We start from the raw sequence: 18,015 nt of genomic DNA, 5'->3' as shown, positions 1-18,015 counted from the left end.
ATTGTCGAGTCACGTATCAAGTACATGACTCTCAGGACTCTCGGGCACAAAAGATCCGTATAAGAGTGAAACATCCATAGAGAATAGCTTGGGCAACCGAGTCAGAAGGGAAGTAAATTGGGGCAGCATCATCTCTCATTGGCGATGCTGCCGTGTTCCCCTGAAGGATCGGCTTGGTCCAGGGGCGAAGGAAATACCGTTGGTCGACGCGGCATGAAAGTGGTTCTGTGCCAAGGGGACGTTCGTCAGCTTGGGCCCTTTGCGAGCCTGGTTTCAAGTGGGTTCATTTCCATTGAACTCCTGGTGTTTTGTTGAATTCCTGGCGTTTCCTTTTCATCTCAAGGGAATCAACCCATCCTCGTCTTCAAAATCGAACCGAGTTCATCCCCAGCAAAGAGCACAAAAGAGCACGATGCGCGTCTCCACTCTGCTCCCGGCCCTCCTCTCCACCGTCGGCCTCACCAGCGCCGCCGCAAATGGCCAACCTCCCGTTTGGGACGTCACCAACTTCCGTCCGCAATGCATCGAAGGCGCATGTCCCTACTCGTTCAACATTACGGGCCACCACGCCGATAACACGCCTTCTTTCAAGACCTCCTGCACCGGCGAGTCGCAAACGAAGCTGGCGAAATGCGACAACTCGACCGTTCACTCGAGCGTCATCGCGCTGGGCGACTCCAAATGGCACGTCCAGGTTCGCTTTGTCTGGTTCAAGCCCATCCCCGATGGCCGTGGCAACTTGACTCTGTCTACTCAGGGCAAGCAGGCCGAGAGGAATGTCTCGAAGGCGGATTTCCCCCACTTCACCCTCAACCCTGACAGTGGTGTTGGTGTTGCCCGCTAAATTCCTCGGCTTGTCCTTTGGTCTTCTGCGGAAGAATTGGTTTGAGAGCCTGGGGTGGGGGACATGGAATGGTCCATGGATATCCTTCCCCCTCCCGCCGACTGGCACCATTGGAATGCGCTTTTGATTTCTTTCCATTTCCTTTTTATTGTCTGATGAACCTGGCGGGCCACTTCGCATGTCACTCCTTAATGTCTGGCGTTGGGTCTGAATTTCTGTGGGTCTGCTCTGGTCGCTGCCACTCCTTTTTGCACATATGGCTATCGTGCACATAGATGATGTACATACAAGACCATTCAACCATTCCAATGTATGTCTATAGATAGATTTGCTTATATACTTCTTGATCTAGAGAATGACGAGATCATAACTAAATCATGACCCTCGTCGGGGTGTCCGTTGGGCCTCATCCATCTGGGTTTTATACCTCATCTTGGTAAACCCCATATCCCTTGTTTGTCGACATCCCAGCCATTTTAGGAATTTGGCATTGAATTAATGCTCCACAGACTCTCAATATGCCGAAATATACCAGTGCCATACTTAAGCTGGGAATTACACAGCCCTGCTTTGGTCCACTTGTCCACTGCGATCTGCGCCGTCGTTCATTTTTGCTCTTGGCAATAACTACATTCGGCAGGCCGGCTCTTCTCTATACGCGGCAATATCTATTCAATACCAGATTCCTGTGGGACAGATGATCCGGGATTCAATCTTTATCCTGTGCTTGCAGAGTGTACCCACCATGGACTTGATCAAGCCTCGAAGTTACCGGGCTCGACAAGGTCTTCCTATTCATTTTCACTCATTTCTATCGATTTCATCATTACCACTCATTTGAGCCTATTTCCACTCGCTTGCTTTCCTTCAATTCTACCATGCAGCTGAAAGCCAGGCTTGTGTCGCTGGCTCTACTGGCAGCCAGCCTGGTCGATGCTCGGCCCTCTATCGAGCCATGCGCCCAGGTCACTGATTTGTTCGCCAAAGCCACCAAGGCAAACAGTATGATCGCTTCGATTTCTGACTCTCAATATCCTCGGAATTAAATAGTAGCCACAGCAGCCTTCATGATATCGGGTGATCTGGCCCACCGTTGCTTGCAGACTGTACCCATCGAGGTCGACTCGGTCGTCTCCTTTGTCGATCAGTATCGCAAATACCTTGAATTCCAGAGCACCCTGGAGATTCTCAAAGGTCTACCCAATACTTTCTTCTTCCTCTTCTTCGGTAAAGATGCCAATCGGTAACACAGATCCTCCATCCGACCATCAGATGCCACCGACTAACTCAACAAGACGCTGCCGCCAAACCCCTACGATTTCTCGCTCAATGTGCTGACGGGCGGGCTTAATCTGTGCAATGCCTATGCCCGCGATGATGATTAGACTCCCTTGCAGTTTACCTATGAGGCTGCCGAATGTCGTCTTTTTTTTTTTTTTTTAACACTGCCAAACACTATCTACAGCAGGAGACTGTTTGGACTGCGGCAGCGCATGCGATGTTTGGGGATGGGAAGTGTGTCTCTGGCTCAACTGGGGGAAGGGGAGCTTGAATTAGGGCTTTGACTCTTGAGATACCTGGTATTTGATTACCTCGCCAGGTATTTGGTGAGGGTGATTTCCCTCGCATCTATACCACAGCCCTAAGACGGCCTATGTATAAGCACACTAGCTTATAGAGCACAATGTATCCAGACCTTGATCAAGATGCTCAAGGGCAATATAAAGCTGCTTTTCTTTTCTAGAATGATTGTAATCAGATTAAAATAGCACTTAACATTCGATAAATAACTTTGCAATTTATAGTGCAGTGTTGCCTCAGGCCCCGCCCCACACATGTGACATCATGCGAGTAAACAGCGCTCCACCGGGTTGAAGCATCCAAGACCAAAGGGACTCGAGACGTTGGACATTCGTGTTAAATGTCCCTCTGGCTCCGACAACGAGAAAGCTCGTCCAGGAGCTGAACTATCCTCCGCAGAGGCCATGGTATACATCCCTCCCTTCCAATCCTTCTTCACCTCAAGTTCCACTCGTGCTGACTTGCTGCCAGTCATCCATCCTCCGCCAGATCGTCGCCGGGCCCAGACTGCAGCACCCGGAGGCGGGGCTAGATCTCTGCTATGTGACCAACAATGGTAGAAACCTCCAGCACCGCGCTTTTCCTCTCTTCTCGAAAGCCTGTCCGCTGACCTACTCTCTTTTCCTGCCACAGTGATCGCCACGTCTGGCCCGTCGGCGACCTATCCGCAGCGCGCATACCGCAACCCGCTCGACGCTCTCGTCAGCTTCCTCGACTCGAAACATGGCACGAACTGGTGCATCTGGGAATTCCGCGCCGAGGGTACCGGGTACCCGGACTCGGAGGTGTATGGGCGGATTCACCACTTCCCCTGGCCGGACCACCACCCGCCGCCGTTTGCGCTGATCCCGAATATCATGGCGAGTATGCGGAACTGGCTTCAGCGAGAGGGCAAAAAAACGACAGACCCCGCTGATCAGGGGGAGAGGATGGTCGTCGTGCACTGCAAGGCCGGCAAAGGCCGCAGCGGCACCGTGGCATGCGCGTACCTGATTAGCCAGGAAGGGTGGAAGAAGGTTGATGCCTTGCAGCGGTTTACGGAGCGGCGCATGCGCGTCGGGTTCGGCACTGGCGTCAGCATCCCGAGTCAGCTGCGGTACGTCGATTACATTGATCTGTGGGCGAACCAGATGCGCAAGGAGTACGTCGAGAGGCCAGTCGAGATCCTGGAAGTCCATATCTGGGGTCTGAGGGATGGCGTCAAGGTCGCCGTCGAGGGGTTTGTCGATGAAGGCAAGAAGATCGAGTGTTTCTACCGGTTCCATCGCCATGAACGCATTGTCGTCGAAAGCGGGAACACGACGCCCTCAGAACCGACAACCCCCATCGACAACAACCGCCGCGCAAAACGCCCCGAGAGCTCGCTGCCCTCCTCCACTACATGGTCCCCCGCCGGGTCACAGTCTGACGTCTCTACTGCACCTGAATCGGATTTGTCTCGGCGAGCAACATTATCCCCAACACACCGTCTCTCGGCCTCTATTTTTCGGCCCAGCAAGCCCGTCGTCGTGCCTGGATCCGACGTCAATATCGACTTCGAACGACGCAGCAAAGCCTCATACACAGGGTTCGCCATGGTGACCTCCGTCGCGCACGTCTGGTTCAACGCCTATTTCGAAGGCGGCTCAGAGCACAACTCGGGTGTCTTCGAGACTGAATGGGATGCAATGGACGGGATCAAGGGCAGCACCAAGAAGGGCATTCGCGCCCTGGATCGACTCAAGGTCGTATGGCGGTACCCGCCGCCGTCCAACAAGGAAGCAGAAGCTAAGGTCAAAGCCGCCGAGGGAAGACCCATCAGTCAACCCAAGCCAGGCGACCCGGTCCCGGAAAGCCGCCCTGCCGACTGGCGCGGACCGCCGCAGCAACAAGAACCCACCATCCCTCACACCACTACCGATCCAGCTCCGGGCCAGGAAACCCAACCTCCAACCCAAGCTGCTCAGAATGAGCCTGCACTTGCAGGCACCAGCCATCTTGATGGGAAAGCCCCCTCAGCGGCAGCGCACTTGGCAGAAAGGGAATTGGGACTGCGTAAGCAAACCGATGAAAGCAAGGACGTCAGTCTCGTGGGCAGCGAGGATGAGACACAGACGGACGGCGAGGGGTGCGCGCGAAAGATCGGGGCGGAGCAGCAGCATGGGAATGGTGATATCGAAGGGGTGAGGTCTTATTTTGCGAAGAATGGGAATGGCGATAAGGAAAAGGAACATACTTCCAGTGCAGATAGACAGAACCCGAAGTCGCATATATAGTATAGTATTAGAATGCTGCACAGAAACACACAAAAGAAAGAGAAAGAGAAAGAATAAGTCTAAGGCGACCAACGACACATCTAAATACGTGTACAGATTCTCTCGCTCAACAAATAGCCCCTCTATTATCAGGTTGTTTACAAGGGCACAAATCCCTCCATGCGCTTGCGATCTTCCTTCTCCTCCTCTCTTGATCCGCTGCTCTCGAGCCTGGGACTCTTTGTGCAGTCGATCTGACTTCTTCCGTTCATACACGGCGCGCACGACGCGGCGAACCTGGTCCTTGCCCTGGTCGAAGTTCGCTTGGGCGAGACCAACCACCGAGTCGATCTGTTCGGGCGTATAGATGAAGTTCCAGGTGGACAAGAAGTCATCGACATTGGGATCAATCGAGTTGGGATGCGGCGCGAGGGGCTGAGCCGGATCTTTGGTGTTCGAGCTATTTTGCCGCAAGGAATTAGCGGCGGCGCGAGGACCTGCAGGGGCAGAAGCCGGCGGTGGATCTGGGGCCGATGGGTTGGGAATCAAAGGGAAGTAAACGACTGCGATGCCGGCTTCGGGGCGCATGAGGTGGAAGTCCGAGTCGGAATGATCGGTATGCTGGGGGTAGAAGAGGCGTTTGGACGGCGGCGGCTCCCCTTCGGTGATGCGCTCTTCCTTTGTGCCGACCCAGACGTTGCAGTAGCCCAAATCCGAGTCTGCGGCGCCTGTCTTCCCCTGATGGGACTGGCTGGTCTTGGGGGAGCCGGGCAGACCGCTGTCCAGAGGCCAGTCATGATCTTGAGCCTTGGCCATTTTCTCATTTACCTGTGCGCCGGTGATCTCCTGGGGCTCTCGCAAGGCCTCTTTGGCGGCCTCAAGACTTTCTTCTTGCTTAGGCCAACCTGCACCAACTGGCCAGCCTTTGATGCCTCGCTGGCGAGCGTAGCCGTCCACAACAGAAAGCCAGTTTTCTTGCTTGATGTCGGCCGATGCATCGAAGGCGACAATTACGTCGACGTTGCGTCCGGGCCGAATAAGGGGGTAGATGGGAAGATTGTTGCTCATTCCCGCGTCCATGAGACGCAAATGCTTACTGTGGAAGATTGATTCCGGGCAAGATGCTGGAAGCTGGTCCTTCATCCCCATGACATAGTTCGGGATGGCGGCGGGGTCAATGGGATGAACTCGGACCAGGTCTTTATCTTTGCCCTGAATAAGAGAATCAATGCCCCCAAACCCGGCCAGGCCTTTGAGTAATGGTCGGATCTCTTTATAATAATGAGATAGCGTTGCACAGAAAGCGCTGCCCCAGACACCCATCAAGCCGGGGACTCTCAGCTCAGGAATGGGGTATTCCCCCGGAGGGAGCTGGCTATGGCCTGCATCAAAGTGCCGTCCCAGCGCCCAAGTGGGAATTCCAGCATTGAGCTCCTCGCAAAAGAATTCATATGGTGTGAATTCAAACCATTGGAACCACGCTTCGTTTCTTGCGTCTCTCATGAGCTTTTCGGGCATCACATGCTCCTTAGATTGGTCGTCAGGAACGGGTATCTCATGGCGCACCGCAGTGTAGATGGGAAGCGGATGAGCCCCACTCAAAAGATTGGCGCGCTGGCTAGACAGCTTCAGATCCAAATCCGAAACTCCAAGTTCTCCTCGTGGCACTAAAAGGCGTGCTGCAAGCAGCAGGCCATAGATATCCACCAGCCCGAAGTCTGCGCCGGGGTCACCTTTGAGCTTTTCCACAAACCCACTAAGGAGGTACTTGTTGGTCGGGGCTGTCGTGAGCAGATGAAGTGCCTTTGGTGGAAATGCGATGTGTACACCGAGACGATTCTTCAAATGGTCGACAAGTTTGTTGAAGTCCTGGCCTCCGATGGAGGAATGGTAGAGAGTCTGCAACCAGCAGCTACCGCTGACCCCAGCGGTATATGTGACACAGTCCCATAGTCCTGCATTTTGCGCCGCGAGGTAGGACCCAGTGCCAGCGACCAGGGCACGCAGGCCCCCTCCCGAGCCACACATCGCAATGACTGGCACATCATCCGGGTGGATGTCCTCCTCGGGAATATCAAGGTAGAATGCCAATGCCTTCACAGAATGCTGTTGCCGATTCCGCCTAAATGTCTGTTCCTCTGTACAGAGATCGCCGCTCACCCGCACTTTGGCATCCCTGAGGATCTCCGGGTTGAGTTCTGGGTCTTGCGCTTCCTTCCAGATGTCGTCTGCCAGCGAGCCAGGGGCCAATGAAAGCTCTCGTTGCAGCTTTTGAGCTGTTGCTGGCAGTAATCGTGCCCAGTCGGGGACAATGTAGTTCGTGATGTTTTCTCCCAGCTCCCCCCACTCTCCTGTCCCCACAGTATGCTTGACATCGTCAAGTTTGTGGATAATCTTGGCCCAGACAGATGCATCGTCAGGAGGGGCCTGGTTGCCCTGTTTATCTGAAATATGCCACGGAAAATTGGAATGCGAGTCCCGATCAACATCGTAGCGAGCAGCGGAGGTAGTGAAGTAAGCTAATTGCTCGGGTCGATTCCGGGGTCTGCTCTGAGCCAATTCCCCCACCGTGTATGCCGCTAAGGCGGCAGGAGGGACGGTCCAGCGCAGACGAGATACTCTCGCAGCGCCCATTTTGATGATGGAGTGAGAGGAGGAAGAAATCCACATGCAGCGATATCCATTGCCGAGGATTCTTGCCTGTGCTTGTCCAGGCCACTTGCTCGATTGTCATGACGAAATACCACGTGACACCGGGTCGTCAGACGGGCCGGCGTTGCTACTTTGGGACTAGTGCCGACCATGGGACAACAGAACCGTCCGGGGAGCTTATCGCGCTGCAAGGGAAACACACACCCAGTCTACCCCACCCACGAGGAGACATGACGGGCCCTGGTATCACTGTATTTGCGTGTTCTCTGTCTTGAATCGAACCGCTCACCATGGTGGCCCCGAAGAATAACCACTATGCCGAGGAGAGCGCCGAGGTGGAGGTGCTGTACGCCAACCTCGAAAAGCTCAACCGACTCACCAAGAAGATCCAAGGCTCTATGGTGCGTCTGGAGACAGGGGGAAAGGTTGTCAAAGAGGCCATTGGTCCTATCTACAGCAACACTCAGTCCTTGCAAATCACCAACAGCAATATCGACAAGGTCAACGATGCCATCGACCGTCTCCGCCAGCCTCTCGATGCGAAGAGCCGAGAGGAGGGCATCATTCGCGCAGGGTATGTTCTCACCATGTTCACAGTATCACTATGCAGTAGCTAACAAATTCCCAGACCGCAGAGCTCTGGTTTATCACAGTACCTCTCGGCGATGAAACGTGTTGAAAAAGCGCTGGTTGACCTCAACACGACGAATCTGCGGTCCAATCAGAAAGCGATAGCAGATTTCAACTCTCTTCTAAACACTGCGAGCGCAAAACTGCAGGAGATGCTTCGGACGGAGTTGAAACAGCACATCACCCCGGTTGAACCTCTACACTATCTGACCAAAAGTAGGCATTTTGCCATGTGAGGGACAGCCAGACATAAAGCAGTGGCTAATACAAAACTCGCTAAGGCATCCCATTTCCATCCATCCCAGACGATACAATCTCGCGATTGACACCCCTTTGCTCTGCGGTCGGCTCCGCATCCGTCCATGGACCGCAACGCGGTAAAGGAGACAATCCCGCGCTCAAGGTGTACGCCGAAGTGCGCGGGCCATATATTACCTCGGGCTTGCACAATCTTTCGCTTGCCTCCCTTAACACGGTGAAGCGCAGAGCTGCCGATGGCCCTTACAGACAAGGCACCAATGGGATTGGAATTTATTCCAAGGCGCTAGAGGCCTTCATAATCACCGAACATGGCATCATCATGCATCTGTTCACCCCGGACCAACAAGGCCTTACATTACAGGCCACCTTCCTTTCGGCCATGGCGGAATACTCGAAGACGCTGCGGGAACTCAATCAGTACATCAAGGCGAATTTGATGACGGACTGCTTCTTGGCCTTCGAAATAATTGAGATTGTGACGGCCATGTCATACCGGATCGACGCTAAGACAGCCGAGCTGAAGAGTCTCCTGATAGAAGCTCTGCGACCGGTACGCGAAACCGCCAAGTCATCGCTCTCCGAGTTGCTCGAGGAAACAAAGCGCAAAGCCAACAGCACGGGGCTTCCTCCAGATGGAGGGTCAGTCTCGCTTGTGGATGAAGTGATGAGTTCCCTCACTACATTGACCGGCTACTCGGGTCCCTTGGCCTCCATTTTAACGTCCTTGGGAGATGGCAACTGGCGCTCCAGGTCGAACACTGGGACAGCGCCGTTGGACGTAGGTCCCGATAGCAGCACCCTTTTCTCGCATTTCATCCTCGACATGATCGAGGCTCTCATGGCTTCCTTAGAGGCACGAGGTCGGAGCTTCCATCGATCCAAGGCTGCTTTGGGTGTCTTTTTGTCGAATGTCTTCTGTATTGTCGACCGATCGATCCGACAGAGTCCAGAACTGGCGCGTTATCTCGGGGCACCCGACAGCATTGCAAGAATCGACACATTCCGCAAGCGCGCAACCTCGACATATCTGGATGCGTGGAAGGAAACCTCCCAATTTCTTCTCGACGTGCAATACACCTCCAGGTCTGGGGCGCGGCCTAGTTCGGGAGGTATTGTGGATTCCAGTGCCATTGTCAAGACTTTGTCGTCAAAGGACCGGGATGCGATCAAGGATAAGTTCAAATCGTTCAACGCGAGCTTTGATGATATGGTGTCCCGGCACAAAACTCTTCACATGGAGCGCGAGGTACGCGCCGTGCTGGCCCGGGAACTGCAGGCCGTTCTCGAGCCGCTGTACGCGCGCTTCTACGATCGGTACCATGAGATCGATAAGGGTCGGGGGAAGTACATCAAGTATGACAAGGGCAGCCTTTCAATACAGTTGGCACAGTTATATTAGTGGCCAATTTCACTGTGATCTAATCCAATGCTCTATATATCCACGTGATCATGCTTCTTGATGCCTCAGGCATGTATATCCGATAACGTGACTGATAAGCCCCGCCACTTGGAGCAAAATTTCCCACAGTGCTTTGATTTGGTTCCTGATTGTTCTCTCAATTCGTTTCTCGAGTGCCCGAGACAAGTCCCGCTAGCATGTCTGCGAGCAACGATGTCTACCAGACCCCTCTTAACTCGCGCTATTCGAGTAAGTATTGCTCCCTCCCGACGGGGAGTGACGCCCGAGGAATGCCCCGATAGGAGTTAACGCCCAATTGATAGGCCCGGAGATGAAGTACCTCTTCTCTCCTCGAAAGCGTTTCTCGACTTGGAGAAGCTTGTGGATCTGGCTGGCGGAGTCCCAAAAAGGTACGCTGACCTTTGCATCGCTGCACGGCCGACATCGGACGTATTGGGAAGGGGGAAAAGTAAACATTTGATTGACTGATCGATGTAATGTAGAGTTGGGGCTTCCGATTACCGACGAGGCACTCGAGCAGATGAAGGCCCATGCCACGATTCAAGATGACGAGTTCCAGGTTGCCGCCGAGGAGGAGAAGCGCCGGAGACACGATGTGATGGCCCACGTCCACGCCTTTGGGCAGGTCGCCCCGTCGGCAGCTGGCATCATCCACTGGGGAGCTACCTCGTGCTACTGTACCGACAACGCCGACCTGATTCTCCTGCGGGAGGGTCTTGACATCCTTATTCCAAAACTGGCAGTGGTCATTGGCAAGCTCTCCACGTTTGCCCAGCAGTACAAGGATCTACCGTGTCTGGGCTTCACACACGGGCAGCCGGCCCAGCTGGTGACTGTGGGTAAGAGAGCCTGTCTCTGGATTCAGGACCTCCTGATGGATCTGCGAAACCTCGAGCGTGCGCGCGACGACCTGCGTTTCCGTGGTGTCAAGGGCACCACCGGAACTCAGGCCTCCTTCCTCCAGATCTTCAGCGGCGACCACGACAAGGTGGAAAAGTTGGATGAACTGGTGACTGAGAAGGCCGGGTTTGGGTCGGCCTTTATCATCTCCAGTCAGACCTACTCGCGCAAGATTGATGTGGATGTCGGAAATGCACTGGGCTCGTTCGGTTCCACCTGCGAGCGCATCGGTATTGATATCCGTCACCTGGCTATGCTCAAAGAGGTCGAGGAGCCGTTTGAAAAAGACCAGATTGGCAGCAGCGCAATGGTGGGTTTTATTTTGCAGGCGCGTGGTGTTCATCGCAGCGGCTAATGATCGTTAGGCTTACAAGCGCAACCCCATGCGCTCGGAGCGTCTGTGCTCGCTTGGACGCCACCTGCAGAACCTCCCCAAGGATGCCTTGGATACCTATGCGGCCCAATGGTTTGAACGATCTCTGGTGAGTAACCTTCAAGGGTGGATTTGGACATGTTATTGACTAGTCCCAGGATGACAGTGCTATCCGTCGTATCAGCATTCCGGAGCTCTACCTGTCTGCCGATGCTTGTCTCATTCTTCTGAGTGCGTCTACTTCATATTCTTGGATTTCTTGCAACCAAACTGACATTCATTAGACAACGTCACCTCCGGCTTTGTCGTCTACCCGGAAGTCATCAAGCGCCGAGTCTACGACGAGCTTCCTTTCATGGCAACGTGAGTCCGCTGCTTCAATCTTCTGTTTTGGTATACTAACAAACTCTTCCTCTTTCGCAGTGAAAACGTAAGCTCGCCGCAATGTTGACCGTCATAGCAAACTCGAGTCCAAAATGCTAACTACCCTAGATTATTATGGCCTGTGTCCGAAAGGGTCTCTCGCGGCAAGATGCCCACGAGGAAATCCGTACGTTTTCCCCCTCCCTTATCAATCTCTTCGTTCTCTCCTAACGACTGTTGTTCCTCCCCGTCAGGTGTCCTCTCCCACCAAGCCGCGGATAATGTCAAGAAGCACGGCAAAGACAATGACCTGCTCGAGCGTATCCGCCACACTTCCTTCTTCGACCCGATCATCCCCGAACTGGAAAGTCTCCTCGATGCCAGCACCTTTGTCGGCCGCGCTCCGCAGCAGGTGGAGAAATTCACGACGACGGAGGTGGCTGCGGCCCTCAAGCCGTATGCGGAGCATCTTTCCAAGGCGGAGACCTCTTCTCTGCATGTTTAAATTGTATAGGAATGGGCTATGAGAAGGGGTTTCTGAGGAGGTAAAAAGATATGGATAACCACACAAAAGTCGGCGACGAACCTTGGTTCCCAGGGGAGCAATGTCTATAGAGAAGGAAGCCAGGAGTTGATGAGTTGATCTCGGTGTATATTGACAGATCATATACGCGCTGTGCAATTACTTTTTACTTGATTCCTTTGTGTTCTCAGGTATATGACGAGCCTTGGTATCAGAACAGATCTATTACTGATTGTCTGAGAACCGACCGGTAGATGTATGTCCTGGCCTTTCTAGCTTATACCTAGGTAAGACCATTCATCAATGGTCTCGGCAGATAGTCAGCATACAGCGCCAATGTTCCCAGGGGTGAGAGAGTAGGACCAAGCCGGAGAGTATTCATAGATGTAGGGGAGAAGAAAGTTGAACCTCGATTCCTTTCATGTATTGGATCTCCTGCCCCACTTCCCTGCTTCCCCGCGGTGCTAAACTGCGGGATTGAGAAACGGAAACATTATACTTGGGCATCAATCCTTGTGGATACAAGGTCTGCGATGTACGATATAGGACACGGCTATGCCATAGACAACAGACAGAGAGAGAGAGAGAGGTAGAAAGATGAAGAGATGAAGAGAATAGAAGTAGAAGTAGAAATAGAAATAGTTAATCTCCCCGGCTAAATGCAATGGAACGCTAATGGACAAATGCACCGAAAGAATATCTATATGCGTTGCGCGAGTCGCGGTTCGCCTCGAATCCCTAAGATCCACATGGATGTCAGAGATGGTCCTCCCGTTTCCCCAAACCACCACTTACCACATCAGATAAGAAACTCCCAACTAGCTTCTGCGGTTCTTTTTCTCCCTCTCTTCTCCCACTCCAACCATTATTGCCCCTCGAAATCACTCGGTGGTTCCCTACGCCAGGTCGGTTGGCTTGGTATGCGCATCTCGGAGAAGACGAGTTTGGCACAAGCGGATAAAGCTTGCGGGGGCGAGACGGGGAGGAAACGGATCGAGACACAAATGAAGGAGGAATACTCCCGGTTCTCAAACAGACTCATCCCTCCTCAAACAGCCCCCTTTCCAACTTCCCAAAATCGCTCACTCATCGGCCGGCGGACTGGACTCGGACGGGGTAGAAGGCAAGTAGAACAGGTCACGGATCAGCCAGAGGATGTACAAGACGCCCAGCACCCACAGCGACGCCATCAATTTGTAGGTCGACGAGCGCCAGGTGACGCGGCGGATCAAGCGACGGCCATTGGGGCCTTCGATCGGCCCGCGACGTGGAGGGGGAGGCGGGGCTTGCGGGTGGCCGTTGGACTGCGCGAACGGGTATGCGAACGCCTCGTTCATCGGCTCGCTGTATGATGTTCGACGGCGAGACATGATGAGGGGGGAAGTAGTAAAGAAAGGAAGAACAAGACCACCCAGAGAGAGGAGCAAGACAAGAAGAAAAAGAAGAAAAAGAAGAAGATCAAAAGAAAATCCAGTCGTCGGGGTTAAGGGCTCCGCTACATAAGTAATAATTTTTCCCTTTCGCACGAGATATCTGCCTGACAAGCGCCTTTGGGGAATTCCAGATTTTACCGCACAAAAAACCAGAGAGGGGCAAGACGGGCCAGTCAGACGCAGCAATTGCACAACAGCAGCAGCTCGAAAAGGGAATCTTGAGTCTCCAGCGGATCCGCTGCTGTCGGGTGAGGCGATCAGCGAATGAACTCCCGACGCGAACTAGTTGACGGCCAGACAAGAACGCGTTGCATCATCATGGGTCCTCGTGGAGTCAAGAATTTTCCATGGTGGAGACTCTTGATCCCCAATAGCCAGACATTGCACAGTTCATCATCCAGGACTGGCGTCCCATAGCCGCGAAGGTCGCACCTCCACTGCTCCTCCTGCGAGGATTTCCAGTGTTCAGCCAGGACGATCGGACAAAAGTACGCTGCACACCCAGGTACTCGGGGCAAGGGTCCACTCATATCGGTGAGAACTGGCGTGTAAGGTGGAGGGATTCTCCGTGTGTAGAATATCATTGCCAATGACCGAGGACCAAGGAGAAAGTTGAAGATAATCGGACAGTAACAGAGCACACTTACACATCCCCGGGCAAAGGACAATCTGGGGTCGCGGTTCCCACATGGAAGATCATTCGGACCCCATGATCATTGCCACTGTGATGCTTCCACAGTGATCAGTGATTTTCCAGATCCATCGTTTTCCATTGTCGTCTCTTGTGTTTCTTGTGTATTTCTCGAATTTCTTGAATCCATCCGAATCCTCTTCCTTTGCCCCGGCACGTGACCCCTTCCCTTTTCCCCTCATTCCTCTTCCTCTTCTTTTTCCTTTCGGTCTTGTGTCGAGGAACAGCTTTCCTCTGCAATTTGCTTCTTTTTAAACTCTTCATGCAGAGTTTCACTTCCGGTCACTAGACAACTTCCTGTATTCGGTTGTGTTTCCTCCGACGCCGGACCCTGTGAGTGGAGACCCCCCGGAACGCTCTACCTCGGCAGTTGAAAATCCCCCGGGTCTCCATTACTCATTCTCTCTCTCTCTCTCTCTCTCTCTCTTTCTCTCTTTCACTTCTCCGTAGTCTGCGACTCTTGCAACTCAATTGCCTTCCACCATTCAACGTATTGTCATTTCTTCTCAGGACGGTTTCATTTCGACCGCAGGCCGTCCGGCCTGATTTGCCCACACCATGTGGAAACCGTCGGAGAGGCTGATGGAAACCATCAGGCACTATGCCAACTTCCCCGCAACCGGGGTCTCACTGAGGCAGATGGTCCAATTTGGTGATCGCCCATCGACCGGTACGAATGATCACTTTTTTGAGCTGTTATTCTATGTTCTTTCCTTTTCTTGCTTTGGCGCTTTACAAAACTGACATTGACCTCCTTCTAGGCACCCTGTTCCGCGCCTCGCAGTTTCTTTCCGAAGAGCTCCCGATCCGCCTTGCGCACCGTGTCCAGGATCTAGGCGAATTGCCCGACGGGCTCAGTGAAATGCCCTCCATCAAAAAAGTCCAGGACTGGTATGCGCAGTCCTTCGAGGTATGACTCATCCACATCGGAACCCCGGTGGGGGAAAAAAATATCACTGACCGTGACCAGGAAATCATCACCCTCCCCCGCCCCTCCCTGACTCAAGAGGTGAAGTCGCGCTTGTTGCGACCAGGTCGCATGAATGGCGGGGCGTCCAAGATTCTCTCCGAGACCACCCAGAATCCCAGCGTGCGGGAGGGGCAGTACCGCTCATCGCCCGCACCCGTCAATGGCAACGGGAACGGGAAAGCCGCGCCCACATCGGCACGACGGTATTTCGTCCCCGCAGACGACCATGCGGACTGGCCTCCCGAATTGAACGATTACAACCAACGATTTGCCAAAACACTGCAGCAGATCAAGCGGCGACACGACAGCGTCGTGACGACGGTCGCCCAGGGCATCCTCGAGTGGAAACGGGCACGGCAGCGAATGCAAATCGACTCGACTGTTCAATCCTTCCTCGACCGGTTTTACATGTCGCGAATTGGGATCCGAATGCTGATTGGGCAGCACATTACATTAACGGAACAAACCCACGTAAAACACGCTCATTACGTCGGTATCATTTGCACCAAGACCAACGTCCGTGACATTGCGCTGGAGGCCATTGACAATGCCCGGTTCGTCTGCGAAGACTACTATGGTTTATTCGAGGCGCCCAAGGTGCAGCTCGTGTGCAAGGACGACCTGAACTTCATGTATGTGCCGGGCCACTTGTCGCACATGTTGTTTGAGACGCTCAAGAACTCTCTGCGTGCCGTGGTCGAGCAGCACGGTGCTGAGAGAGAGGACTTTCCCGTCACCAAAGTGATTGTGGCCGAAGGCAAGGAGGACATCACCATCAAGGTTTCGGACGAGGGCGGTGGCATCCCGCGGTCGGCGATCCCCTTGGTGTGGACGTACATGTACACGACCGTGGAGCAGACCCCTAACCTTGATCCGGACTTTGACAAGAGCGACTTCAAGGCTCCCATGGCCGGGTTCGGGTATGGACTGCCGATTAGTCGGCTGTATGCGCGTTACTTTGGGGGAGACCTGAAGCTGATCAGCATGGAGGGGTGAGTCTGTTCTCTCTTTTGCCCTTCTTACACTTATACTGACACCGTTAGATACGGAACCGACGTCTACCTCCATCTTAATCGTCTCTCGTCGAGCTCGGAACCTCTGCAATGACAATTACCCGTCATGAGAGATGGCCGGGTCCGGTTCACCACCTCGCACCGTCTGCACCCCTCCTACATCGGACCGGAGCCCACCCCCGCGCCATCTCGAGGACTGACGCCCATGAATGTGCAGGCCCTGCGCTCCCGTATGCGCACTCGTGAAGTGTCGGAGCGCAAGCAAGTGGGCGATGCGGCGAGTCTTTTCCAGCTGGAACAGCCTCGGAGAGAGGAAGAGATGTGACGGAGTTCTTCTGTGTCTTTTCCGCTATGCTTTTAATCGCATACCGGCTTTCTCGCCCTGGGCTTCGTTGGTACTGTCCGTCTTTCGCTCTCGGCTGCTGCATGATGGTGGCCATTTTCTTGGTGGAAGATGAGTTCAACACACCCCACGGGTTTCTTTTGTTTTCTTGCCTTGGTGTCTCATTTTTGGATGAACCATGGGAAGGAACTAACAAAAAGCAAAAGCCAGAAATCCCCTTTTTGGTTCGCGTTACTCGATGATACCCATTGTTTTCACTCTCACACCCTCTCAGATCTTTGGTTCGCCCTCTGGGCTTGAGACCTAGACGGGCTTGATTCGGGTCTCTGTACAGTACTTTTGCCTGTTGATATTGTTTAGCGAGTATAAATAGTATTGGATGTTAAGTTGTCAAGACGTGCAGTAGAAATGTCGCCAAGCCGGTGTACATATAGATATTATGATTTGTTTTTTCTAGATACTAGAGTCTCGTACAACAAGATGTTCTGAAGAAGGAATATTTTCTCATGTACCTTGGAAGAATAAGAAATTATCATACTGCATTAGGAGACCTGTGAAGCCCAGTATAAACAAAATCTCGCTATGATTTTCCCCTCTCCCTGAATAGACGTCATTCCCTGGAGAAAATAGCACAGGACAAGATAAGAAAACAACTCAAGACCGAGACACAGCCCTCTGAGCCGGCGACGCCGACCCAGCCTTAGATCGAGACCCCGAGCGTGACCCAGCCGCCGACCCAGACGCCGATCTGGACCCGCCAGCCCGAGCCTTGCGCACAGCACCGGCCCCAGTCCCAATCCCAATTCCAGCCCGCGGATTCCGCCAGCCAGAGACATCATTGTTGATGGTCCAGTGGTACTTCCCCGGCACCAGGACCGGCCAGCCGCCGCGGACGCTGGCGTTGCTGGGCCCGGCGGTCGTCGAGCCGGGGAGGTCGCCCGAGTCCGAGGACGGGATGACGAAGCGCTCAGCTTGGATCTTCTCGGCCTCGGCGGGGTCGTCTGGGGCGATGAGTTTTGCGAAGAAGCGGCGGCGGGTTTGGGGGATTGTCTGGTATGTGGGTTAGATATATAAGGGTAAGAAGAAGAAAAAGAAAAAAAGAAAACAGAGTCATAAGAAGCAATATGTCAATAATAGTGATTTTCAGAGTGATAGTATGTTTAAAGGGTATGTGAGGGGTAAGTAAATACCTCGCGCGAACTCAGCGCATGCGTTAGCAGCAGCTCTCGATTCATTAGCACCGCCAGCGCCGCATGCTTCTCTTCGCGGATATGCTGGGACTGGCGGTCCTCTCGGTCGGCTCGAGCTTGGGAGCGGAGATACGAAGGCGAGAACGGGTCCGGGGCAACAGTTGAATAAGTGCCTTGTAATTCGTGAGCTCGTGAATGACAGCAAGCAACAAGATGATATCACGGAGGGTCGATATATAAACATGTGGAGAATGGGGACAACCACCTACCATCAGACACAGCCGGCACCCCCGCTGTCAGGAATTCACTGTGTGCTAGGTTGGGCGGATCGAGCTGCATGCCACCTTCGGACATGTCTCCTTCGGAGAAATCCGACTCTGAGTCTGAGCCGATGGGGACGATGTTGGGCGCAGACATGGCGAGGAGGTGTGATGAGAAGTAGGTGGAGTTAAGGGACGCCCGGTGGAGGGTTCTACTGGCGGTATTCACTCGGGCATTGTATGGATGAGGCAGCCGCAAAGAGCAGGTGATATTTAGGAGGTCATACAGACAGGCAACCTCTGGGGGAGAATCCTGAGATGTGCAAGGCGATGG

The 18,015-nt window shown here is 53.6% G+C and overlaps 8 protein-coding genes across 8 annotated transcripts; 5 read left to right on the top strand and 3 right to left on the bottom strand.

Annotated features, from left to right (window-relative positions):
* Positions 1–412: 412 nt before the first annotated feature.
* NUU61_010194 (uncharacterized protein) lies at positions 413–844 on the top strand (the record flags this gene model as incomplete). The annotated part of the gene is made up of 1 exon (XM_056660719.1): positions 413–844. The coding sequence occupies one exon, from the start codon at positions 413–415 to the stop codon at positions 842–844; it is 432 nt and encodes a 143-aa protein (XP_056507217.1).
* A 1,985-nt stretch (positions 845–2,829) lies between these two features.
* NUU61_010193 (putative phosphatidylinositol-3,4,5-trisphosphate 3-phosphatase) lies at positions 2,830–4,680 on the top strand (the record flags this gene model as incomplete). Its single annotated transcript, XM_056660718.1, has 3 exons — positions 2,830–2,832; positions 2,897–2,981; positions 3,059–4,680. The coding sequence occupies 3 exons, from the start codon at positions 2,830–2,832 to the stop codon at positions 4,678–4,680; spliced, it is 1,710 nt and encodes a 569-aa protein (XP_056507216.1).
* Positions 4,681–4,817: 137 nt separating this feature from the next.
* On the bottom strand, positions 4,818–7,293 carry NUU61_010192 (putative phospholipase A2 (PlaA); the record flags this gene model as incomplete). Its single annotated transcript, XM_056660717.1, has 2 exons — positions 4,818–4,869; positions 4,919–7,293. The coding sequence occupies 2 exons, from the start codon at positions 7,291–7,293 to the stop codon at positions 4,818–4,820; spliced, it is 2,427 nt and encodes an 808-aa protein (XP_056507215.1).
* A 308-nt stretch (positions 7,294–7,601) lies between these two features.
* NUU61_010191 (EXO70 family protein) lies at positions 7,602–9,601 on the top strand (the record flags this gene model as incomplete). The annotated part of the gene is made up of 3 exons (XM_056660716.1): positions 7,602–7,885; positions 7,940–8,157; positions 8,223–9,601. 3 exons carry the CDS (start codon positions 7,602–7,604, stop codon positions 9,599–9,601), a joined length of 1,881 nt encoding a protein of 626 aa, XP_056507214.1.
* Positions 9,602–9,798: 197 nt separating this feature from the next.
* On the top strand, positions 9,799–11,763 carry ade13 (adenylosuccinase ADE13; the record flags this gene model as incomplete). The annotated part of the gene is made up of 9 exons (XM_056660715.1): positions 9,799–9,850; positions 9,925–10,011; positions 10,105–10,832; positions 10,888–11,004; positions 11,054–11,126; positions 11,180–11,258; positions 11,319–11,325; positions 11,388–11,445; positions 11,513–11,763. 9 exons carry the CDS (start codon positions 9,799–9,801, stop codon positions 11,761–11,763), a joined length of 1,452 nt encoding a protein of 483 aa, XP_056507213.1.
* A 1,100-nt stretch (positions 11,764–12,863) lies between these two features.
* Positions 12,864–13,151, bottom strand: NUU61_010189 (uncharacterized protein; the record flags this gene model as incomplete). The annotated part of the gene is made up of 1 exon (XM_056660714.1): positions 12,864–13,151. The coding sequence occupies one exon, from the start codon at positions 13,149–13,151 to the stop codon at positions 12,864–12,866; it is 288 nt and encodes a 95-aa protein (XP_056507212.1).
* Positions 13,152–14,463: 1,312 nt separating this feature from the next.
* On the top strand, positions 14,464–16,213 carry NUU61_010188 (PDK/BCKDK family protein kinase; the record flags this gene model as incomplete). The annotated part of the gene is made up of 4 exons (XM_056660713.1): positions 14,464–14,575; positions 14,667–14,815; positions 14,876–15,867; positions 16,000–16,213. The coding sequence occupies 4 exons, from the start codon at positions 14,464–14,466 to the stop codon at positions 16,211–16,213; spliced, it is 1,467 nt and encodes a 488-aa protein (XP_056507211.1).
* A 672-nt stretch (positions 16,214–16,885) lies between these two features.
* On the bottom strand, positions 16,886–17,838 carry NUU61_010187 (uncharacterized protein; the record flags this gene model as incomplete). The annotated part of the gene is made up of 3 exons (XM_056660712.1): positions 16,886–17,281; positions 17,422–17,609; positions 17,691–17,838. The coding sequence occupies 3 exons, from the start codon at positions 17,836–17,838 to the stop codon at positions 16,886–16,888; spliced, it is 732 nt and encodes a 243-aa protein (XP_056507210.1).
* Positions 17,839–18,015: the final 177 nt, after the last annotated feature.

The sequence above is a fragment of the Penicillium alfredii genome, assembly GCF_028826965.1.
Source record: "Penicillium alfredii strain IBT 34128 chromosome Unknown utg000012l_segment0_segment0, whole genome shotgun sequence".
NCBI lineage: Eukaryota > Fungi > Ascomycota > Eurotiomycetes > Eurotiales > Aspergillaceae > Penicillium > Penicillium alfredii.
Note: the sequence above shows the minus strand (reverse complement) of the source record. Positions and strands in the feature narration are given on the sequence as shown.